This window comes from Micromonas commoda, chromosome 9 (genome assembly GCF_000090985.2).
Source record: "Micromonas commoda chromosome 9, complete sequence".
Classification (NCBI taxonomy): domain Eukaryota; kingdom Viridiplantae; phylum Chlorophyta; class Mamiellophyceae; order Mamiellales; family Mamiellaceae; genus Micromonas; species Micromonas commoda.
Window position 1 is genome coordinate 932,750 of NC_013046.1, and position 22,187 is coordinate 954,936.

General features: G+C 65.1%; 10 protein-coding genes across 10 annotated transcripts; 6 read left to right on the forward strand and 4 right to left on the reverse strand.

Moving 5' to 3' along the window:
- Nucleotides 1-213: 213 nt before the first annotated feature.
- Nucleotides 214-1,632, forward strand: MICPUN_68582 (predicted protein; the record flags this gene model as incomplete). The annotated part of the gene is made up of 4 exons (XM_002504314.1): nucleotides 214-267; nucleotides 358-789; nucleotides 895-1,007; nucleotides 1,191-1,632. Coding segments are annotated over 4 exons (1,041 nt in total), but the record flags the coding sequence as incomplete, so codon positions are not given.
- Nucleotides 1,633-2,025: 393 nt separating this feature from the next.
- Nucleotides 2,026-8,239, forward strand: MICPUN_61497 (predicted protein; the record flags this gene model as incomplete). Its single annotated transcript, XM_002504315.1, has 2 exons — nucleotides 2,026-2,331; nucleotides 2,669-8,239. 2 exons carry the CDS (start codon nucleotides 2,026-2,028, stop codon nucleotides 8,237-8,239), a joined length of 5,877 nt encoding a protein of 1,958 aa, XP_002504361.1.
- Nucleotides 8,240-8,706: 467 nt separating this feature from the next.
- Nucleotides 8,707-9,394, forward strand: MICPUN_50621 (predicted protein; the record flags this gene model as incomplete). The annotated part of the gene is made up of 2 exons (XM_002504316.1): nucleotides 8,707-8,800; nucleotides 8,971-9,394. A coding segment is annotated over exon 2 (415 nt), but the record flags the coding sequence as incomplete, so codon positions are not given.
- A 2,393-nt stretch (nucleotides 9,395-11,787) lies between these two features.
- FBAI.1 (fructose bisphosphate aldolase class i) lies at nucleotides 11,788-12,956 on the reverse strand (the record flags this gene model as incomplete). Its single annotated transcript, XM_002504640.1, has 1 exon — nucleotides 11,788-12,956. One exon carries the CDS (start codon nucleotides 12,954-12,956, stop codon nucleotides 11,928-11,930), a length of 1,029 nt encoding a protein of 342 aa, XP_002504686.1. The 3' UTR covers nucleotides 11,788-11,927.
- A 282-nt stretch (nucleotides 12,957-13,238) lies between these two features.
- MICPUN_61501 (predicted protein) lies at nucleotides 13,239-14,267 on the forward strand (the record flags this gene model as incomplete). The annotated part of the gene is made up of 1 exon (XM_002504317.1): nucleotides 13,239-14,267. One exon carries the CDS (start codon nucleotides 13,239-13,241, stop codon nucleotides 14,265-14,267), a length of 1,029 nt encoding a protein of 342 aa, XP_002504363.1.
- A 76-nt stretch (nucleotides 14,268-14,343) lies between these two features.
- Nucleotides 14,344-14,916, reverse strand: MICPUN_61502 (predicted protein; the record flags this gene model as incomplete). Its single annotated transcript, XM_002504641.1, has 1 exon — nucleotides 14,344-14,916. The coding sequence occupies one exon, from the start codon at nucleotides 14,914-14,916 to the stop codon at nucleotides 14,344-14,346; it is 573 nt and encodes a 190-aa protein (XP_002504687.1).
- A 114-nt stretch (nucleotides 14,917-15,030) lies between these two features.
- Nucleotides 15,031-15,918, forward strand: MICPUN_61503 (predicted protein; the record flags this gene model as incomplete). The annotated part of the gene is made up of 1 exon (XM_002504318.1): nucleotides 15,031-15,918. The coding sequence occupies one exon, from the start codon at nucleotides 15,031-15,033 to the stop codon at nucleotides 15,916-15,918; it is 888 nt and encodes a 295-aa protein (XP_002504364.1).
- Nucleotides 15,919-16,061: 143 nt separating this feature from the next.
- MICPUN_66819 (predicted protein) lies at nucleotides 16,062-17,315 on the reverse strand (the record flags this gene model as incomplete). The annotated part of the gene is made up of 2 exons (XM_002504642.1): nucleotides 16,062-16,568; nucleotides 16,620-17,315. Coding segments are annotated over 2 exons (1,203 nt in total), but the record flags the coding sequence as incomplete, so codon positions are not given.
- A 397-nt stretch (nucleotides 17,316-17,712) lies between these two features.
- Nucleotides 17,713-20,664, reverse strand: MICPUN_61505 (predicted protein; the record flags this gene model as incomplete). The annotated part of the gene is made up of 2 exons (XM_002504643.1): nucleotides 17,713-20,454; nucleotides 20,596-20,664. 2 exons carry the CDS (start codon nucleotides 20,662-20,664, stop codon nucleotides 17,713-17,715), a joined length of 2,811 nt encoding a protein of 936 aa, XP_002504689.1.
- Nucleotides 20,665-20,785: 121 nt separating this feature from the next.
- Nucleotides 20,786-21,850, forward strand: MICPUN_61506 (predicted protein; the record flags this gene model as incomplete). Its single annotated transcript, XM_002504319.1, has 1 exon — nucleotides 20,786-21,850. The coding sequence occupies one exon, from the start codon at nucleotides 20,786-20,788 to the stop codon at nucleotides 21,848-21,850; it is 1,065 nt and encodes a 354-aa protein (XP_002504365.1).
- Between the last annotated feature and the right edge of the window lie 337 nt (nucleotides 21,851-22,187).

Genomic DNA, 22,187 nt, shown 5'->3' on the forward strand with positions numbered 1-22,187 from the left:
TCGACCGCGGCGGCGACCACGTCGACCACCCCGGGCGCGCGTCGCGTCTCGGCCCGGGCGCATCGCGCCGATCTTCACGCGGCGGGTCCCCGCGCGTGGGCGTCGCCCCGGCCGCTCCCACCGCGCCGCGCCACCGCGCTCCTCACCCGCGCGTCCTCCTCGGACGCCACCGCCGCGGAGGAGACGACCGCCGGCAGCACGGTGAGCGAACACGCGCGCGGATACGGCACGGTGGTCACGTCCCAGGCCAACTTCCTCCGCGTCGTCGTCACCAGGGAGAGCATGAGCCAGGCGGAGGTTGACGAGCGCGCGCTGCAGCTCACCCAAGCCATGGACCGCGCCTCGCAGGCTGGCAAGACGGACGACGTGGCCAAGCTACAGGAACGATTGGGGGACGAGGGACCATACGAGCTCCTCTGCGTGGTCAGGGCGCTGCTCAAGAAGATCAAGCAGCGCGTGCTGGTCGGGGACGCCGTGGACGTGCTGGGCATCGATTGGGTGGACCAGAGGGCGATGGTGGAGACGGTTCACGCGCGCAGGTCCGAGCTGGTGGACCCACCGGTGGCCAACGTCGACCACGCGCTGCTCGTGTTTGCCCTGGAACGCCCCCCGCTGGAAGCCAAGCAGCTCACCAGGTTCCTCGTGAGCATGGAGGCCACGGGGGTTCCGTTCACGCTGGTGCTCAACAAGTCCGACCTGTGCTCGGAGGAGCAAAAGGCGGACTGGGCGGCGCGACTCGAGCAGTGGGGGTACGTCCCGAGGTTCGTGAGCGTGGCTACCGGGGAAGGGGTGGACGAGCTCGAGCGGGAGCTGGCGACGGGGATGAGAACCTCCCGGCTCGACGACGAGGAGGACGAAGGCGAAGGCGAAGGCGAGGAGGAGGAGGAGGAGGAGGAGGACGGCTTCGGATCTTTGTCGGGGCCCGACCCCGGTCCCCGGTCGGTCACCGTGCTCGCGGGTCCGTCCGGGGTGGGTAAGTCGTCGCTGATCAACAGGCTGCGCGCGGGGTCCAAACTGGCGGAGGCGCTCGCGGCCGCCGGCGAGCTCGACGAGGATGGGGAGGAGGGCGGCGAGTGCGGGGGCGCCGACGACGACGACGAGGACGACTCGGATTCCGAGGACGACTCGGGCGCTGACGAGGAGACGTATGAGGACGCGGTCAAGAGGTTCATCACCGACGTGGACATCAGCGGGGGCGGCGGGGGTGCGCGCGGGTCCATCTCCTTGGACGGTCTGGAGCTTCAGAGCGTCAAGGCGGTGTCGTCCAAACTGGGCAGGGGCAGGCACACCACCCGTCACGTCACCCTGCTCCCGCTCAGATCCGGGGGTTTGCTCGCGGACACCCCGGGGTTTGGCTACCCGTCCCTCAACACCCTCACCACCGCGACGTTACCCGAGTGCTTCCCCGAGATCGTCCGCGCCAAAACCCAGCTGGGCGCGTGTAAGTTCTCGGACTGCACGCACAGGGACGAGCCGGGCTGCGTGGTGGACGAGTTGATGCCGTGGGAGGAGGACCGGTACGATTTCTACGCCGACATGTTCGACGAGGTTGAGCAGATCGAGCGGGTCGAACGGGAGCGGGGTAAGCGGGTGAGCGAGCAGCGGACCAAGTACAAGAGCGGCAAGGGCGGCGGCCAGGGGAACGGCGGCGGCGGCGGAGGTCGGGGGCGCGGGGGTGGGCGGGGTGCGAGGCGCGCCGAGGCGCCCGGAACCAACGCTCGGATGGAGGCCAAGCTGGACACCAAGTCGCACAGGCGTCAGAGCAGGCGGAGCAAGAAGATGGAGACGGAGGCGATCGAGCGACGCGACCTGAGCGAGTGGGACGACGACGAGGAGTGAGTCACCGACGAGTGTAGCGGCGTCGAGATCCCAAGCCTTCGGTATCCGACAGCGGCAGTCCCGAAGCTGTCTCGTTAGTCAGTCAAGCCTCAACTATTTTCACCCGTCTTTCCGTCTTCCGGAGCACCTTCAGCAGTCGAGGGAGAAATCTGAGGCCGGCCAATCACAACCCATGGCGGGCGAGCCATGGCGGGCAAGGTGAACCCCCACGAAACCAGTCACACGACCCATGATGAGGAACGATGGGAGAGCGAGTTCGAGTGGAAGATACCCCAGTTCCACAACATGGGCGCGCGGGGCAAGAGGCACTACTCGTCAACCTTCATGGCTGGCGGGTGCCCGTGGCGTCTCTCGCTGTACCCTCGCGGCAACGCGAGCATGAAGGGTTCGAGGGACCACGTCGCGCTCTACCTGGAGGCTGCTGATGCGACATCGGCGCCCGTGGGATGGAGACGGTTCGTGGAGTTCAAACTCGCCATCGTCAACCACAAGGTGCGCATCGAGATCACACACCCGCACCGCCCGTCGCCTCCGTCGGCGCCCAGCTTTCCCGCTCGTATCGTGGCATTTTTCCTCGGGACCGCCGGCGCGGGGGGTGCCTCCCCGCGGCGCCCCGCGCGACATATTTGCGGCTTTGAGACCCAGTTGATGGCAAAATTTTGTCGTACGTACTTGGAGATGTCGGGGAGTGGTTCATCAGGACGAACTCTCGCACGGAGCCGAGCGATCTGGGCCAACCCTCCGCGCCGACACCTCCAACCGGCGAGCCACGACGGAAAAAAACTAACTCCACGAGATCTCCTCCTCCGACCCCATCCACCAAACACAGGATTCCTTAAAGACGATTTGGCGAAGCGGTTCTCACGAGTTCAATGGCGACACCAGCGACGGCACGTGGGGCTACTCCCAATTCGCCGTCACCAACGTCGTCACTTCAAAGGATGGCGGCTTTGTGGGGGATGGCACCGACGGCGAGGTGACCATCACCGCGGGCGTCGCCGTGAGATGGACGCGCAAACACGGTAACGACATCAACGACCGGGGTTCCGCCACGCTGTTCGGTACCGTCGCGGGCTCGCTCGGCGGGCAGTCTGCGATGGAATGGAGGACATCTGATACCGGGCTGGACCTACCCGCGTGGATCGGAATGAAGTACTTGGCTGGGCAAGGACGAAGTCATCCCCCGTCCCAGCCGTCCTCCCATATTTGGGCGTTCCCGCGCGACGTGTGGATCAAGCTACGGCATGGGTCGCGCAGTTACGTCTGTAAGGACCTACTGGACCTCTCGGACGACGACGAGCAAACTGCAGTGGTGGACAAGATGGTGGACAAGGACTACAACTTTGACAAGGACCTCGGCTGGGATGCAAGGTCTGATTATGGGCAGTATACGGGCGAGGCCCACCTGTTCTTCGAGCAGATCCGAAATATGAGGCGGACCCGAGATGGCGGGGTGCTTGGCGTATCTCCGCTAGAGGTGACCGGATTGTGGACCGCTCCCATATGCCGCACGCTGCTGCAGGTGGCGCCGCTGGGCGCAGAGATGCACTGGCAGACGCAGGCTCTAATCGACGGCATCCTCACAGACGTGCTGGTCCGTCTGTGCCGCGCGGCGGCTGAGGTGTACGCGGGACACGCGCTGAAAGGGAAGATGAAGGTCAAGGACGAGGGTTGCTCGCGTCTGCTCGACGTCGAGAGCCAACACGCGAACCCAGCCTACCCCGAGCTGCCGAGCCGCCAAGCTGCCGAGGCGGTGTGCCGAGACGTGTACGCGGGGATTGCATTCAACGGCGACGCAACCAAGTTTGAGCCTCAATATCCCCAGGACTACAAGGACGGTCGTTTGTTACCCCTCATTCGGGAGCCCATCGATCCTCACGACGATGCGTCCGACGATGCGTCCTCGTGCTCGGCGCCGTCCCTGATTGGCTCGGATGATTCGGACTCGAACGACGTGGTCTCCAACCCTGAACCCCCCGTCCCCGATGAGAAGAATCGCCCCGACTATCCCACCTTTCTCACCGCGCATCACATGCAGGCTGCGATGTGGGCGGTGTTCCCGACTGACCTGGCGGAGCACGGGATGAACGAGATCAAGGATGCGTTGGAGTATAACGTCAGCATGTGGCGGGTGAAGGGCACAAAGGAACCAGAGGATCCCAATAAGATCGTGTTTCACCCGACGCTGGTGCACGCGGCGGCGACGGAGATATTCACCCACTTGAAGGATGGCAAGGGGGCGTTGCGGTACCCAGAGGGCGCGGATACGAAGGTGAAGCAGGTGGACGTTGCGGTGAACACGTTACTGCCCTACTGCACCAAAGCCGCTAAAGTGTACATGGCAGCAGTTCTCGACTACATCAGCGCAGAGCTGGTGGAGACGGCGCACCAGGCGGCACAGACGGCGACGTACCACCGCAAGGTAAAGGCGCACTTCGACAAGATGGAGAAGGAGGGCAAGGTCGACGTGTCGGAGAAGGAACGGAAGGCCTTTGAGAAGGAAACATGGCGTAAGGAGGTCAAGGAACCCAACTACGTCCTACCCGCGCACCTCGCATCCGCCCTGCGGAAGGATAAGGCGCTCGGCACCGACCTCGCGGCGTCCGCTTCACTCACGTTTGCCGGCGTCTCGTACGCGTCGCTCATGTCGCTGTACACACCCCCGCAGCCCGCGGCCAAGAAGACGATCCAAAAGAAAAAAGCGGACGCGCAGCTCGACAGCGCGTGGCAGAAGGAACTTCGCAAGCGGCAGAAGGAGGAGGCCAAGAAGGAGGCCGAGAAGCGCAAGAAGGAGGAGAAGGAACGCGAGAAGGAGCGCCGGCGGCTTGAGAAGATCGCGGAGAAGGAGGCGAAGAAGGCGACTGATGCGGATCGCGAACGAAGAGAGAATGATAATGGCACGCCCGCCGACGAAGAGGTGACCAAACTGATCGCCGCGCGGGTCCAGGCACGGATCGAGAAGAAGCAGATTGAAATTGGGCTGGACACAAATTCGGGCGTCGGCGGCGGTCCCTTTCTGCTGATGAAATGCATGGCCGCGAATGAATTGTACGAGGGCAGTGGGGTGTGCAGCTGCGTTGAGTGCCTGCCGTACGTTGGCGACGGGTTCAGCAGCGTGGAGTGCCTCGTGCCGCTATCCAGGTACGTGTACATGGAGTGCGACAAGGGATGTAAGTTGGCGTGTCACGCGCGGTGCTACCCAGGACTTGCCAGGTACAACGCCCTGATGAACGAAGGAGATTTTACGAACATCCTCGACAGCTCGGAACTGGCCAACATACCGTACAAGGACGGTAGCGGCGACATAGGGCCCGGGTGGTTCCCCGCACACTCCCTAGCGTGTCCGCAATGCTTCACGCGCACTGATGGGTCCAAGTTCCTTGGTGGGGTCTCTGCTCGGGTCTCTGCTCAAGCCATGGCTCAAAAGATCAAACAAGAGCTAGGAATAACCTTAAACGGTACTGCCAGGGTGACCACCGAGCTGATTCGAGCCGAGATGTGGAGCCGGGGCTCCAAGACCGACATCTTCGGTCTGGAGGTTCCCCCGCCCGAGCCCGAGCCGGAGCCCGACACTCAGACGGAGATCCAACCCGCTGACCCAGACGACGCGCGGCAACCGTCCGCGGGGCCGACGCCAGACCACACCCCGGAGAAGAAAAAGAAGGAGAAGAAGAAAAAAGAGAAACCAGAACTCACCGCCGAGGAACTCGAGGCGCTGCGACGCGCGAACGAGGAGGCCACAAGGCTGCAGAAGGAACAGGAGGCGGCGACGAAGGCGCGGAAGGAGGCCGAGGCCGAGGAGCGCAGAAGGGAAAAGGCTGAGAAGATGGCAGAGGCGCAGCGCCGCGCCGAAGCCAAGGCCGCCACCGAGGCGCGGGCCGCCGCCGAGCGCACGGCGGCGGCCGCTCGCGCCGTCGCCGCGCAGCTCGAGGTGGAGGAAGAGGAGAACGCGGAGGACGATGAGGCGGCGCTGAAGGCTGCAAAGAAACGGGAGAAAAATAAGGCAAAGAAGGAGCGTAAGAAGGCGGCGGCCAAGGGGGGCGGCGCCGACGACACCTCCTTTGGTGACTCGCCGTCGTCATCCTCGGTGTCCACGTCCACCAACACCACCTCCTTGACCACCACCGCCACGTCCAACGCCACGTCCACCGCGTCCACCGCGGTTCACGGTCACGGAACGTCGCGACCTTTCGGGTCCGAGCGCGGCGCCGGGTTCGACGCTAACCTTCAGAGGGGTCCACCGCCGGGGTTCACCGCGTCTGCACCGGCATCCGAGTCGGGCTCGGCGGATGGATTCTTCGGGACCGGGGGAGATGGATTCTTCGGGACCGGGGGAGATGGGGTCTTTGGGACCGGGGCAGCCGCGACCTCCGCCGGCCAACGCGATCAACTCCTCGGGCGGCTCGGGCATCGTCGGTCCGCGCGGTTGTCGGTCCGCGAGAGGCTCACGCTGGCGAGGAGGATCACCGTCCTCGGCGTGCCCAAAACGGTGCCATCCTCGCAGCTCTCGGCGCAGATCGAGGGCGAGCTTGCACGGTTCGGCTCCGAGCTCGAACACGACCCGCCGTGGGTCCTGGGCATCCAACGGACCGAAAGTTCCGCCGCCGTCGATTTCCCCATGTGCACCGTGGCGCACGCGGCGCTCGGGCTCCGGATCTCCGTCCCGGGGAACCCCGAAGCCTTGACTTTCGTTAAGCCCCCCGACGTGCCCGAGATGCGGGACCCGCCGAGCTCGGTGACGGACGCGATCCAGGCGGCGATTGACGCCGGCGCGCTGGCCCACGAGGACATCGACGACGACGCCTGGGAGTCGCTGCACCTGGTGGACCCTCGCGTGGTCCTGCAGATGGTCCAGTCGCTCGCGCCCGCGGATGGACTCGCGGGCGCGGGGGGTGCCGCTCTTGTCGAGCGGCTCGACGCCGCGGAGGCTCAGTGGGAGGAGGACGCTCGGCGCGAGGAGGAGGAACGCGTCGCGGGTGGTCGGACGGGATCGCAAACGACTCCGACGACGGAACCGGACGTTTCGTTTGCGCCGTCCCAGCCCGTTCGAGGCGCGTTCGAGGCTGCGACGTCCCCGCCCGCGGCTCACCACCCCGCGGGACTGTCGCAGCACCACCCGCTCGCCGCGTTCATCCAGTACCGCGGCGGATCCGATCCCGTCTCGCAGCAATCGTCGCAGCACCAGCAGCACCAGCAGCACCAGCAGCACCAGCAGCACCAGCGGCACCAGCAGCACCAGCGGCACCAGCGGCTCCAGCAGCCCGGGCACCAAAACCAGCCCCGGACCGCCCCGCTGCAGGTGCACTGCGCGTGGGTGATGAGCAACCCCGTCATTCGCGCGCGTTGGTCCGAGCCGGGTCCGGCGGGGGGATGCTGCCTCAGCTGCGGCGCCGTCGTGCCGGAGACACACCGAGCGCACTGCCAGTTTCCGAAAGCGAACGAGCCAGCCGCGCCGGGCGGGCTGGAGCTCGACGCGGGGCTGCACAGGCTGGTGCACATGAACCGCGCGTGGGAACCACCGTGCGTGAGCTGGAGGCGCGGCTACTCGGGTGCCGACCCGGGTGCCGACTCGGACGCCTACTCGGACGCCTACTCGGGTGCAAACGCGCCCGGCGTCGCCGCGCCGCCGAGGTCGCCGGCGCAGCCGCCGCAGCTCTTGGGTTCGTGGTCGAGCGGGTCGCCCGTCGCCACGCGCCGGAGCTCGTTCGGGGAAGGAAGCGGCGATGGCGATGGCGGCGGCGGCGGCAGGACGGGGCTTTTCACCCAGGGTGGTAACCACCCGCCGCCGGGGTTCGTCGGCCAGCATCCTCAGCAGGTGCAGCCTCAGCAGCAGTGGCCTGGGAGGCAGCTCCCGTTCAGCCAGCCCCCGCCGCTGCGAGGGGACTGGTCCAACCGCGCTCTGCAGCAGCAGCAGCAACAACAACGACAGCAACATCAACATCAGCTCGGGCACCTCAACGGCGGCCACAACGGCCACGGGCACCGCCACGACGACGACAACGACGATGCCGGCGGCGGCGCTGGCCTGGTGAGGGCCATGGGCGCCCCAAAGTTTGTAGCGCCGATTCCCCGCCCGTTCAACGCGCCCGCCGCGCCTTCTCGAGAAGATGAGGGGAAACAGATGGAGTGCCCGCTGTGCACAGATCCGATGGACGATACGGACTTGGAGCACAGGCCGTGCGCCAACTGCGACTACAACTTCTGTCTCTTCTGCTTCTCGAGGTTGAAGGCCGGTCCGGCGGAGCATTTCAAGTGTCCGGCCTGCCGACACCCGTTTGGGAACGCGAGCGGATCGAACGTGAACGATTCGGGCACGGATTCGGACGGCGACAGCGACGCGTCTGAGTCTGAGATTGGCGGTGCGTTTGCCAGAGCCGCAGCAGCGGCTGGGAGGGGGTGAGGTGGGTCTTTTAGCACAAAGCAAAAGGTGAAAATTTTCGACCGACGGTGCAGCTTTTGACAGCTGTGCTGAAGATTAGTCTATCTTATGCGCAATTTTGAGCCAGCTTGCGTGTCGACAATTTATGCGTTACGATTATTACCCAGGAGGTTTTGCTTCCGGCGCACTCTATGATTTATCATGCGTTATTATGCGGGTCGCTTTTATGATATTTATGCGGGTCGGCGGGTTTCTCCTGGCCAGGCGATAATCAGGGCTCTTTGGCCACCAATCACCTTCGCGAAATTAGATCTGGCTGGAACCGATCGGGCGTCTGCTGGAACAGAGCTGGAACCTGCCCTTGCGGTTCGGGCAGTCCGCGCCAAAAATTGAAGCGGCGCATCCAACTGTTTTGGATCGGGTGGGACTTTCAGCATGACAAATACTTGAGGGCGTTTCGGAGTTCAGTTGCCCAGCGGAGCATTTACTTCCAACCGCGCGCGCGACAAGCGCGCAGAAGTCCGAACGTCCCTCTCACGTCACCATCGGTGACGACTGCATCTCACTGCGCGCCTCAGCGAGGTACCCGCCCTTTCCGCGCCAGTCCCCGCGCCGCGGGTCGGTCAGACGAGAACGCATAAAACTCGCATGCCGGTGTTTCCTTATGCGCCGCGGTTCTTCGCGCGCGTGCGGTCCCCGCGCGACCCGTCTGCTGACGTATCCCGACCCGCACTCCCCAACCTGACACGCAGGAGACTCGGATGTTCGGCGAGAGGTGGATCCAGAACGGCGCCGAGGCCGGCACGTCCGAGACGGCGCGCGAGCCCTCCGAGCGCCGCAACGTCAGATACCTGCAGACGCATAAGTTTGTTGGCATCACCCGCCGGATGGAAGGGGATAAGCGCTCGTGCGCGCTGCGTCCGTGGAGGGCGCAGGTGAACCACGCGGGAAAGGCGTACAGGGCACCGGGCTCTTTCTCCACCGCCGAGGACGCCGCGCGCGCCTACGACGAGCTCGTCCGCACGCTCGGCCTGACGGGCTCCAAGCGGGTAAACTTCCCGCAGAGCGACGGCGAGCGCGCGTACGTGCGATCCGACAGGAAGAGCGGGGGGAAGAGGGCGAGCGCGAAGAAGGTCGAGGAGGATCCCATCGTCGCGCCCCAGGCGACGTTCTTAGAACCCAACGACGGATCGCGCGGGCGCGGGCGCGGGCGAGGGCGCGGGGCCGCGGCGACGGCGACTGGGGCGAGGTCAATCCCTGCTGCTGCAGTCGCGCAGAGGCGAGGGCGAGGTCAATCCGCGGCGGGTGCGGGTAACGACGCACCCGCGGGAACTGACGCACCGAGCGATTCCCTCGAGCTGAGGCTCAGCACGCTCAAGTCGCTGTACGAGAAGGGTCTCATGGACGAAGACGAGTACACGGACGGTAAGAGGCGGTGCATCGAGGCGTTTGCGATGGGCAACGGCGGCGAAGGCGGTTCATCACGCGGGCAACGGCGAAGATGACGACGAGATGAGATGACACGCGATCCGTGCCCGCGCGTCGATGACTCGTGCGAACTCGGCGCCGGCGATGGGGAACGCGCGTCATCGATGCGGCGAATGGACGAGGTCACGTTTCGAAGTCGAGTTTATTAGTTTGATGTTTAGTCCGGGGCGGTGCTTCGCACGCTCTATATGCTGTTTTTCTTCAGTTTACAAGTAGCTGAGCACTTCCACTTGGTGGCTGCGCACGTGCTCTCGCGGGGCGACGTACACTAATTTCATGCGCTAGCTAGAGATACTGTCTCTCACTCTTGGATCGCAGGACACGACGGCATGCGCGCCTCGATGCGCTCCGTCGCGTTCGTCGCGCTCGTCTGCATCCTCGTTGCATCGCCGACGAGCGCGCTCGCGCCTCATCCCTGGCGTCGCACGCGAGTCAGGCCCGAAATCCTCAGAGCGCAAATGAGGGGCGAATCGATCTCTGACCGCGCGGGACCCGCGCCCCCCGCGCCCCCCGCGCCTCCCGCGCGATGGATCGAGCAACCTCTCGACCATCTCGACACCTCCGGCGTGGACCGGCGCACGTGGCGGCAGAGGTACTTCCTCAACGACGAATGGTTCCAACGCAAGAACGCGGGATCGGATAAATCCAACACCGCATCAGACCACCCGCTCGCGTTCCTGTGTGTCGGAGGCGAGGGACCGGCGCTGACACCCGACGTGGTCACCACTGGCGGCGTGCACTGCGCCCTGATGTGCCAGATGGCCAAGGACCGTGGCGCGCTGATCGTCGCCGTCGAGCACAGGTTCTACGGTGCATCCCAACCCACGGGTGACCTCAGCGTCGAATCGTTGCGATACCTGTCCTCGTCGCAGGCGCTGGCTGACGCCGCCAACCTCATCGCTTCGCTGAACGCCGAGTACGGCGGATCCGCGATGCGATGGGTATCGTTCGGTGGAAGCTACCCCGGCATGATGGCGTCGTGGCTCAGGCTCAAGTACCCCCACCTCGTGCACGCGGCGGTGGCGTCGTCTGCGCCGATCCAGGCGGAGCTGGAGATGCGCGGATACGACGAGGTGGTCGGCGCCGCGTTGGCCGAAACAGACGTGGGCGGGTCCGACGCTTGCGTCGCGAGCGTCACGAAGGCGTTCTCTGCGGTGTCGGACATGCTCGGCACCCCCGCGGGTCGGTCGCGGCTGGCGAAGACGTTCGGCGTGTGCAAGATACAGACGGAGATTCCAAACGTGAACCCCCTCCAATTCGTTCCCAATCGGGCCGAGTTTGTCGCCGCGCTCACGGAGGTGTTCCCGGCGCAGAGCAACGATCCGAGCTGCGAAACCTTCGGCTGCGACATTCGCTCGGTGTGCGCCGTCATGACTGGTAAGGACCCCGCGGTGGCGCCGGGTTCCTCCGAGCTCGACCGGTTGGTCCAGCTGACGAAGAACGCGTTCGGCGGCGAGTGCGTCGACGTCGATCACGAGTCAAACGTGGTGGCACTGGGTAACACGGACTTGGAGCCGGGGTGGGAGAAGGGCGACGGGGACTTCGAGCGGTCGTGGTTCTGGCAGACGTGCACCGAGTTTGGCTTTTACCAGACGTGCGTCGACGGATCGAGGTGCCCGTTCATCGTCTCGCCAAACCTGCAGACGCTGGAGTTCAACACCGCGGTTTGCGGCAGGGTGTTCGGCAACATGAGCGTGAGCGAGGTCGTGACGGGCGCCGCGGCGAGGTCCAACGTCCTGTACGGCGGGTGGTCGCCGGGGAGCACGCGGGTCCTGTTCCCCAGCGGGACCGTGGACCCGTGGAGGGCCAACTCGCTGACGGACGAGAGGGAGTTTTCCCCCGAGTGGCTTCCGACCATGATGGTCGCCGGTGCGTCGCATCACGCGTGGACGCACCCGCCGAGAGACACCGACCAGGACAGCGTCAAGCGGGCGAGGATCGCCATCGCGGCGCAGGTGGACGAGTGGCTCGGCGAGGGGCCCATGGCGGCGCGAGTAGCGACGGAGCAGAATACAGCGACGGAGCAGAATATAGCGACGGAGCGATGAGCGCGCGTATACGTGACGTAGACTTCGAGGTTTACACGGATCGTTTCTCGTTCATCGTATCGAACAAACGGGGGACTACGGGAACGACGAGGGCGACGACCGTCGCGCCGTCGAGCCGCGCGACCGAGTAACCGATCTATAACGCGTCGGCACCAATCGAACGACGCGCCCCGTCAGCACTGACCGAGCGACGCCTTCGAGTTGGCCTCCGACACCCTGAGGAGCGCCGCCTGCGCCGCGGCGACGTTCGACTCGTTCCCGAGCCACGCCTTGAGACACGACGTCTGCAGCGCCCTGCCGTACGAAAACGAGAGAGTCCACGGGTTCTTCCTCGCCTCGGAAGAAGCCTTATTCATCAAATCCAGGTGGGCGGTGGCGTCCTCCTCGCTCTGCCCGCCCGAGAGGAACAGGACGCCCGGGACCGCCGCGGGGCACGTCCGTCGAAGCGCCGTCACCGTCGCCGCCGCCACCTCCGCCCGCGACGCGCCCGCGTTTGACTGCGCCCCGGGCGTCACCATGTTCGGCTTGAGGATCATGCCCTCCAGCATGACCCCGTGCTGCGCGAGGTGCGCGAACACGCACGACAGCACGCGCTCGGTCACCTCCGCGCACTTGTCGATGCCGTGCGCGCCGTCCGTGAGGATCTCCGGCTCGACGATGGGCACCAAACCGTTTTGCTGGCATATCGCCGCGTACCTCGCCAGGCACCGCGCGTTGTCGTCGAGGCACTGAGGGGATGGAAGGGTGTCTCCGATGGTGAGCACCGCGCGCCACTTGGCGAACCTCGCGCCCTGCGCGTAGTACTTCGCGCACCGCTCGCCGAGGCCGTCCAGGCCGGACGTGGTGGTCTCGCCCCGGGTGTTGCCGGGGAGGGGCACCACGCCTTTGTCAACCTTGATGCCCGGGATGATGCCTTTGGACTTGAGCAGATCGACGAACGCGGTGCCGTCTTTGCAGGACTGAAACAAGGTCTCCTCGAACATGATCACGCCGCTGCAGTATTTCTCGAACCCGTCGGTGGTGAACAGCAGCTCGCGGTACGCCCGGCGGTTCTCCTCGACGTTCTCCACGCCGATGCCGTCGAACCTCTTGCCGATCGTGCCGGTGGATTCGTCCGCGGCGAGGACGCCCTTGCCCGGGACTGACATGGCGGCGGCGGTGGCCACGAGCTCGTCAGCGTACGTCGACTTGAAGCACGCCATCGTGGTGCGATAGGTGGTTCGGTGTGGGTTGGCGGTTGCGAGCGGCGGGGTGGGGTCGTGTGCCTCCGCGGGGGATGCCGAAAGGTTTTTACGCCACCGCCTTATCCCGCTGTGGGGCCCATATACGCAAAGATCGCGGTGCACGATGACTGCAACGCATACACGGGTTTTAACCTTAACTTGTCTCGATCGAAGTCGATCGAACGACGGGCCAGCTGGCGGAACTTTCTCGCCAGCTCACACAGGCACATCGGACCGAGCGAGCGAAGGGAAGAGGGGAGGATGTGCACGGTGGGCGCGAGGTGGTTCGACGCGCCGACACACGCGCGCGTCTCGTGTCCGCGCGCGACGAGGCGCACGCGCGCGACGCGCCTCGTGAAACCCCCGGTCGCGAACGGCGACCACCCCCGCGATGTCGTCGCGTCAGCCAACAACGAACAACTGGCGGGATCGCGTCGCGGGCTCCTCGCCGCGTCCGCGTTCCTCTCCGCGTCCTCGCTCCTCCCCGTCGATGCCGCACGCGCCCTGGCGCTGACGACCATCCCGGACGACGATCAGAGGTACATGGTCGGCGTGTTCCGACGCGGCGTGCCGTCGTTCGAGGACTGGTACGGAATGACCTTTGGCGACCGCGCGAGAGCCATCAAACTGGTCAAGCGCTTCGGCATCGTGCGCACGCTGGTGGGCGGGAACGACGCGATGTGGAGCGACAACAAGGCGCACGCCGTGCACGTCTTCCCGGTGTCCAAGTACGACGAGATACACAAGTGGCACGCCACGGAGAACGAGTGGTGGCCGGACATCGCGCTGTCCGCGGCGAGAGCCGCGCAACTTCAGACGCAGGAGAAGTTCAACGGCCTCGACGACACCGCCACGCTCAAGGGACCGCCCGACGCCTTCTACTTCACGCCGAGCGTGATCGCGGACGCGACCGGCGGCGCACAGGGCGTGGACGTCCTGTTGAAGACCCCGGCGAAGGTTGGATCCGGGGTTGCGTACGTGGAGACGGGTTTGGGATCCGCGGGAAGAGGCTCGTTCGGCGCGTGGGCGAGCGACGTGCTCGGGGGAAGCGCGTCCTCCGAGGCGGCCAACGGCAAGGTGAAGATACTCGCGTCCGTGGGTGGGGCGTCCGTGGGCGGGGCCGGGGACAGGGCGGCGGCGTTACACTGGTTCAAATCGGAGTTTAAGGCGAAGGCGTACGCGTTTGATTTTCCGTCGGACGGCGTATGGGCGGCGAAGAAGAAGGAGGGCGGCGTGTCCGCGCCCTTCCACTCCGATAACTTCAGGGTGGTGCACGACATATTCTGGTGACGCGACGCGACCGACGTCCAGCCCAGTGCAAGCTAAGCTAAGCCAAGTCTCATCATCGCTATTCGACCGCGTCTCGTCACTCCAGGCACGACCCGTTGCTATACTCGGTCAGCGTCCCGAGCGCGACCCCCCCGCGCGCACGCACCGCGAACCCGAGCCTCGAGTCGTCCAGGGCGAAGAACCTGTGGCCCTTGTACCTCATCTCCCACGCGCAGTTCACCGTCCCGCAGTTCCGCGCCACGCGTTCGTACCCGCCGGGGTGCCTGGACAGGAAGCCGGTCATGTCGTAGACCACGATGGAGTCGTCCAGAGTTCGCCTTCCGATCGCCAGACCCATGTAACAGGCCTCCGGTGCGTCGTGAGCGGCCACCTCCTCGAACGTGACGGCCCTCGGGGGTACTGGCGCGAACGCGTCGATGATGCCGAGCGCGAAGACTGGTGATGGGTCGGTCAGCGCGAGGGCGGCGGCGCTTCCAACAGCGATCGTCGCGCGGGAGAGGCGACGCAACAACCCGTCGCCGACGATGGGGTGGCGCCGTGCGTTCGTCGTGCGGCCGGGAGCTCCGGCGGAGGATGATGTCGTTCGTTCGTGGGGTCTTCCAGAGGTGGAGGTCGCCGCGAGGCATCGCATCGACGCAAGGGTCGACATCGCCTCGCCCTCAGGTGCGGTGGCTACTGTCGGGAGGGTCGCCGTGGTTCCGTTTTCAAACTGCGTTGTCGATGTCACAATCACTTCACTTCGGGGCGCGCCGACCTCACGGCGATGAAGACGACGATCTGGCGGCCGAACGTGAGAGTGACGCTCGACGAGTATGGCGAAGTCGAGGACACAGAGAGCGGTGGTGAGGAGGTGACGAAGCAGGGGACGAAGCGGAAGAGAGCCCCTCCCACGAAGGGGCCGTGCGAGCACGGGGTGAAGTCTCGGTCGAAATGCAAGGTGTGCAGCGCTTGTCCGCACGGTCGTAAGCGCTCTCAATGCAAGGAGTGCGGTGGTGCATCAATCTGCGAGCACGGTCGTATACGCTCTAAGTGCAAGGAGTGTGGTGGAGCATCAATCTGCGAGCACGGTCGTCGGCGCTCTCAGTGTAAGGAGTGCGGTGGTGCATCAATCTGCGAGCACAGTCGTATACGCTCTAAGTGCAAGGAGTGCGGTGGGTCTGGAATCTGCGAGCACGGTCGTCGCCGCTTTAGCTGCAAGGAGTGCGGCGGGTCAGGAATCTGCGAGCACGGTCGTCGGCGCTCTGACTGCAAGGAGTGCGGTGGTGCATCAATCTGCGTGCACGGTCGTCAGCGCTCGCAGTGCAAGGAGTGCGGTGGGTCTCAAATCTGCGAGCACGGTCGTCAGCGCTCTCGGTGCAAGGAGTGCGGTGGAGCATCAATCTGCGAGCACGGTCGTATACGCTTTAGCTGCAAGGAGTGCGGTGGGTCTCAAATCTGCGAGCACGGTCGTCGGCGCTCTCGGTGCAAGGAGTGCGGTGGGTCTCAAATCTGCGAGCACGGTCGTCGGCGCCATCAGTGCAAGGAGTGCGGTGGGTCTGGAATCTGCGAGCACGGTCGTCGGCGGTCTGAGTGCAAGGAGTGTGGTGGGTCTGCAATCTGCGAGCACGGTCGTCGGCGCTCTCGGTGCAAGGGCTGTCGAGATAATAAATAAGGATGATTTGTGTATGATACCCCCTATCCCCGCGCCTCATAAATACCCCCCTCGCGCAACTACGGCTCCGCCGCTGTCAACTTGGCGTTGGCCACTTTCCACTGCTTACTCTCCTTCGTCTTCTCGTACTTGGCCAGCCACTCCGGCACCTCCTGCCCGGCGTCTCGCGCAATCTTACATAGCGCCGGCGCGCACTCCTTGTCGTAGTCCGGGTTCCAGAACGTCACGCTCTCGCCCAGCTCGCCCGCCCTACCCGTTCGCCCGATGCGGTGCACGTAGGACTCCACGTCTCTCGCCATGTCAAAGTTGACCACGTGCGTCACCCCTTTGATGTCCAGCCCGCGCGCCGCGACGTCGGTGGCGAACATCAGGGGGCACTGGTTATCCACGAACTTCTTGAGCGCCGCCTCGCGCTCGTTCTGCTTCTTGTCGCCGTGCACCGACACCGTTCCAAAGCCAAAATCCCAAAACGTCTTGGCCAGGTTCTCCACCCTCCGCTTGGTGTTGGCGAACGCGACGACCCGAGACCCTTCCGGCAGTTCGCACAGTACGTCGTACATCTTCTTATCCTTCTCGTCGTCGGTGGCGTGCACGAACCGCTGCGACACCGCCTTGTTCGCGGCGAGCTCCGCGCCGTCTCCGCCGTCGCCCTCGCCGAGGAAAATCTTCACGGCGCCCGTCTCCTCCCCGGCGTCGTGCACGTTCCCCTCGCTGGACTCGGTGTCCTTGGCGAGGTAGGACGCGGCCATCTTGCGAACAGCCTTGGGCCACGTCGCCGTGAACAGCAGCGTCTGGCGGCCGCTCTCGGAGGAGGGCAGTTCGCCGAAGATCTCCTTCAGCTGCGGCTCGAAGCCCATCTCCAGCATGCGATCCGCCTCGTCGAGCACGATGAAGTCGCATCGCCGAAGGCTCAGGGATCCCTGCTTCATGAGGTCGCACAGCCTGCCCGGCGTGGCGACCACGACGGTGCCGGTCGCGGCGCCCCGCTTCCTCCGGCCGTGCGCGGCGACGAGTTCCTCCTTCTGCTTGTGCAGCGGGGCGCCGCCGTAGACGGCCACCGCGCCCGCGCGCGTCGCCGCGCCGAACTTGTCCGCTTCGGCGTGGATCTGCAGCGCAAGCTCGCGCGTGGGCGCGAGCACCATCGCGTCGGGCTCGGGGACGGACGACGCTGGGGCGGACGATTCGTCGGCGGGCGTCGCCGCGCGGGCCTCCATCCGGTGGAGGATGGGGAGGAGAAACGCGAGCGTTTTCCCGCTGCCCGTCTTGGCGACGGCGATGGCGTCTCTGCCCGCGCACGCCACCGGCCACGCGTGCTGCTGGATCTTCGAGGGCGCGGTGAAGCCCTTGGCGGTGAGAAGCGCCTTGACCGCGGCGGAGAAGGGTGCCGCGTCGAAGGTCTCGAAGGTCACGCCGGCGGCCGGAACGTCGGCGGCGGGAGCATCTTGCTTGTCGGCGGCGGCTGCTGCAGCCGCCTTGGCAGCCTTCTTGGCGGCCTTGCGCGCTGCCTTGTCGGGGTCCTCCTCGCGCTCGCGCTTCCTATCCTTCTTATCCTTCTTCTCTTTCTTCTCCTTACCCATCCTGCTATGACGTGAGGCGGGGCGCCGGTGGCGACTGCGAGGTGCCTACGAGAAGAAAACGCGTCGCCAGCGCAAGCAGCAAGCGCCAGCGAGAGTCGCTGGACTGCTGGAGGACAAATATGATAATAAAAGTTTCGGTGTTTGGCTCCGTGGTTGGTGTGTGTTTCACAAACAAGGGTCTATCGTCTCGATCATCGACGGCCGCGCCTCGTTCCCGTCACGCCAACGACTTGGTCATGATCTCGAACATGTTGGGCGACGGCTCCGCCTTCAGGATCCGGTGCATCTCCCCCTTCATCAGCGCCTGGCGCGGCGCGTCGTAGAGGCGCCACTCCGTGAACGGCTTGGCCAGCCTGGATGCCGCTATGGCGTTGGTCTTGTCCATCGCCAGCAGGCAATCGGCCAGGAAGACGTACCCGCTGCCGTCGGCGGCGTGGAACCCCGGGGTGTTCCCGCGCGCGAACCCCCCGATCAGCGAGTAGAACTTGTTGGGAATCTTGTGCGAGTACATGGACTCATCCGCCATCGTCGCCTTGACCTCTGTAAGCGGCGACGCGCCGTACCCGGAGTTACCGGCGACGAGGGAAAGGTAGGTGCATATGACGTTGTTATCGTCGCGCCACTTCTGCTTGAACGCGTCGAACGCCGCGTCGCGCGCTGACTTGGCGGTGGGATGCCTGTTGAGCGCGCCGAGGGCGGCGACAGTCTCCGTCATGTTGCGAGCGGTTTTAGCGGCGGCGGCGAGCTCGGAAGCGTCTTCCCCGCCGTGGCCCGCGGCGCCCATGAGCGCCATGCAGTATCCCATCAGCGACCTGCGCGCCGTCTGCGTCTCGTCCACGAGGTACTCGCCCGACGCGGCCGCCTCCGCCTTGCACGTCGCGTAGCACGCCTCGATCTCGTCCGAGCACGCGAGGGCGAATCGCTTCGAAAACTGCTTCACGACTTTGTGCACTGCGAGCGGGTCGACGGGCTTGAGCTCCTGGACGAGGGATCCGACCCCGGGGAAGGACAGCGCCTCCTCGACCCACGCGCGGTCCACGACGTCGGAGGCGGCGTCCCGGAAGATCCCCTTGCACGCGTCCACAAACTTACCCCAAGCCGTGTCGGCGACGATCGCTTCGGCGGCGTCGTCGTCCGACGCCAGCTCGGTTTTTCCTTCGTGCCACGTGGACCTGATGGCGCGGCACATGATCTCCCGCGCCATCTTCTGCGCCGCCTCCCACCGGTTGAAGGGATCGGAGTCGTGCGCCAGCTGGAACAGCAGCTCATCCGCGGTGAGCGCGGGCGTCACGGCGAGTTTCACGGGCGCGCTGAACCCCCGCAGGACGCTGGGCACCGGCTCGGACTCGACGCCGGCAAAGGTGAACGTGGCGGACATGTCGTTCAAACGAAGGACGACGGAGCCGGCGTCACCCGGGACCGGGACGCAGGTGGACGTGGACCCCGCGGAGGTCACGGAAACGTTACCGGAGACGTCCATATCTTTTCCAGTCTTCGCGTCGACCAACCCGACCTTCACCGGGATGAGCTGCGCCACCTTAGGCTGGTCCCCGCCGGTGTCGGGGGTCTTGGGTAGGACCTGGGTCAGGGTGAGCGAGTACGTCTTAGCGCCCGCGTCGTATACGCGCTCGCAGGTTACGGTCGGGGTCCCCGCCTGGGAGTACCAGTTCTTCAACTTGCCGATGTCGCACCCGGGGTTGGCGTCTGACATCGCCTGGAAAAAGTCGTCTGTGGTCACAGCCTGACCGTCGTGCCTCTCGAAGTAGAGGTCGGTGCCCTTCCTGAATCCCTCCTCGCCCAGGAGGGTGTGATACATTCGGATCACCTCGGCTCCCTTCTCGTAAACCGTCAGGGTGTAAAAGTTGTCAATCTTCATGTAAGACGCCGGCCTCACGGGGTGCGCCATCGGGGAGGCGTCCTCCGCGAACTGCGCGTCCCTCAGGTACCGCACGTCCCCGATGCGCTTCACGCTCCTGCTACCCATGTCGCTGCTGAACTCCTGGTCCCTGAACACGGTCAGGCCCTCCTTCAGGGACAGCTGGAACCAGTCGCGGCAGGTGACGCGGTTGCCGGTCCAGTTGTGAAAGTACTCGTGACCGATGACGCCCTCGATGCGCGCGAACGCGGCGTCCGTCGCGCTGTCCGCCGTCGCCAGCACCAGCCTGCTGTTGAACAGGTTCAGCGACTTGTTCTCCATCGCGCCCATGTTAAAGTCGTCGACGGCGACGATGTTGAACAGGTCAAGGTCGTACTCCAGTCCGAACCTCTCCTCGTCCCACTTCATCGCGCGCTTCAGCGACTCCATCGCGAAATCACACCGGCTGATGTTCTTCTGCTCGGCGTAGATCCTCAGGTCCACCGTCTTACCCGTGCAGGTGGTGAACGCGGACTCGACGACGGCGAGATCGCCGGCGACCAGGGCGAAGAGGTAGCAGGGTTTGCGCCAGGGGTCGACCCAGACCGCCATGTGCCGACCGCCCGCGAGGTCGCACGAGCCCACGAGGTTGCCGTTGGAAAGGAGCACCGGATACTTGGTCTTATCCGCGCGGATCTTGGTGGTGAACACGGACATGACGTCGGGCCTGTCGGGGTAGTAGGTGATGAGGCGGAAGCCCTCCGCCTCGCACTGCGTGCAAAAGTTGCCCGACGACTTGTAGAGGCCGGAGAGCTCGAGGTTGTCCTGGGGCTTAAACTTGGTGACGACGCCGAGGGTGAACTTCGCGCCGTCGGCGGGTAGGGCTGCGGAGTCGACGACGAGCCGCGTGTCCTCCGCGTTCGGGTTGAACGCGCACAGCCGCGACGGCACTGGCTTGTCGTCGATGTATATCGCGAGGAGCTCCATGAACGACTGACGTCCGTCGAGGACCAAGGGCGCGCCGATGGACGACGGCTTGGCGCGCATCACGGATGTGGCGGTGACCACGGTGAACTCCTCCTCGAGGTCAAACTCGAGCGTGACCTGTTGTCTCACGGGGCGTGGCGGGCGCTAGGGGTCAGATCGGGTTGGCGGGATCAGATTGGAAAAAGGGCGGGGAACGATCCATCGGACGTCGCGTCGTCTCGGATCCTCGGTCCGCGGGTGGTGACATCGGGGACGCACGTTCTCGACGTCGTACGGATACGCGGCATAGTCCTTGAGGTGGATCTCCGTCACCTCGCTGGAGGCCATCTTATCAGATGCGTGCGAGTCTCTCGCGCGCTTCGGTGTGTCTCTGCTGCACCGACGAGTCGTGTCAGAAAAGTGACGTCAAAGATGGAACGCGTCTTCACAACGAGCGGGGGAAGGAGACATGGCCGAGTGTAGACTCGCCACCGACGTGTTTCCGTTCTGCGGCGTCGATCTCCGCATCGTTCGTCGCGATATATCCGGCGACGGAGGCGACACAGACGACGCCAGCACCGGGGCGGCATCGAACCAATCCGCGGACGACGACGACTGGGTGGATCCGAACTTTTTCGACGAGGGATACAGCGTCGCCGCGACGACGGGGTTCTGCCGCGTGTGGGAGGGAGCCGAGGTGCTCACGCGCCTGTTGGAGGAGGGATGCGACGGTGACGATGTTTCCGACGCATCCACGCCGTCGTTGAGGAGCAGGGTGGCCGGTAAGCGGGTTCTGGAGCTGGGTTCGGGGGTTGGACTGTGCGGCATAGCGGCGGCGTCGGCCGGGGCGCACGTCATGTGCACCGACCTCGAGGCCGTCGTCGAGGGCGTACTCTACCGCAACATCGGCGAGAACACGTCCACGGATGACGACGAAGTCCAGGCCGCGTCATCATCCCGACCGTGGAGCGCGGGTGAGCGCATCAAGGGCGGTAACGGCGGCACGTGCGTCGCGCAGGTGCTCGACTGGACAAAATCCATCGACGACGCGGTGGTCGCGCAAGGACGGCTGTGTCGGAGGAGGCGCGTGCTGTCGAGGGAGGACACCAGCGGCGCGAGATGGCCGTGCATCGGAGACGGCACCGCCGCGGACGACGACGACGACGACGTCGCATCGTGCGTGAACGACCCGCGGGACTGCGAGCTCGTCATGGCGGCGGAGTGCCTCTGGCTACGCGAACTCGTCGACCCCTTCTGCGACACGGTGACGTCGCTGATGCGTTCGGCGCGGGAACGAAACGGGATCGAGCTGCCGTGCGTGCTGTCGTTCAGGGACCGGTCGTCCAAGAATGGCGGGGGTCACGCTGAGGCCGACGACGCGGGGGGCGGGGGGGCGTTTGTCCCGGTGAGGGACGTCGTCGCCGCCTTTGTCGAGCGGGGATGCGGGTGGAGGACCGTCCGCGTCTCACCGTCGACGGAGGACGAGGGGTACCACGTGCACGTCTTCGAGATAACCCCGCCGCCGCCTCGTTGAGAGTCCGCGGTGGAGAACTTTTCATCAGTGCAGAACTTTGTCGCGCCGGGTATGGTATTGTCGCGATGAACCGTCGGCGCTAAGATTTATTCTATTCGTCGTCCGGCTTCCCCACGAACAGATCCCTCAGCACGTCGACGCTCATCATCCCCCTCGCGCTGTCCACGTTGATGTCGCCGAGCGCCTCCCTCTGCTTGAAACGTCTCAGCAGCTGGTTCCGTTCCTCCTTCTGCCTCGCGCGCTCTCGCCGCATGCGAGCCTCGTACTCCTCCTTGGTCTCCTCCCTGTCCTCCGGGGGCGCCTCCGGAAGGTGCTTGAGCTTCTCCAAGTCACCCGC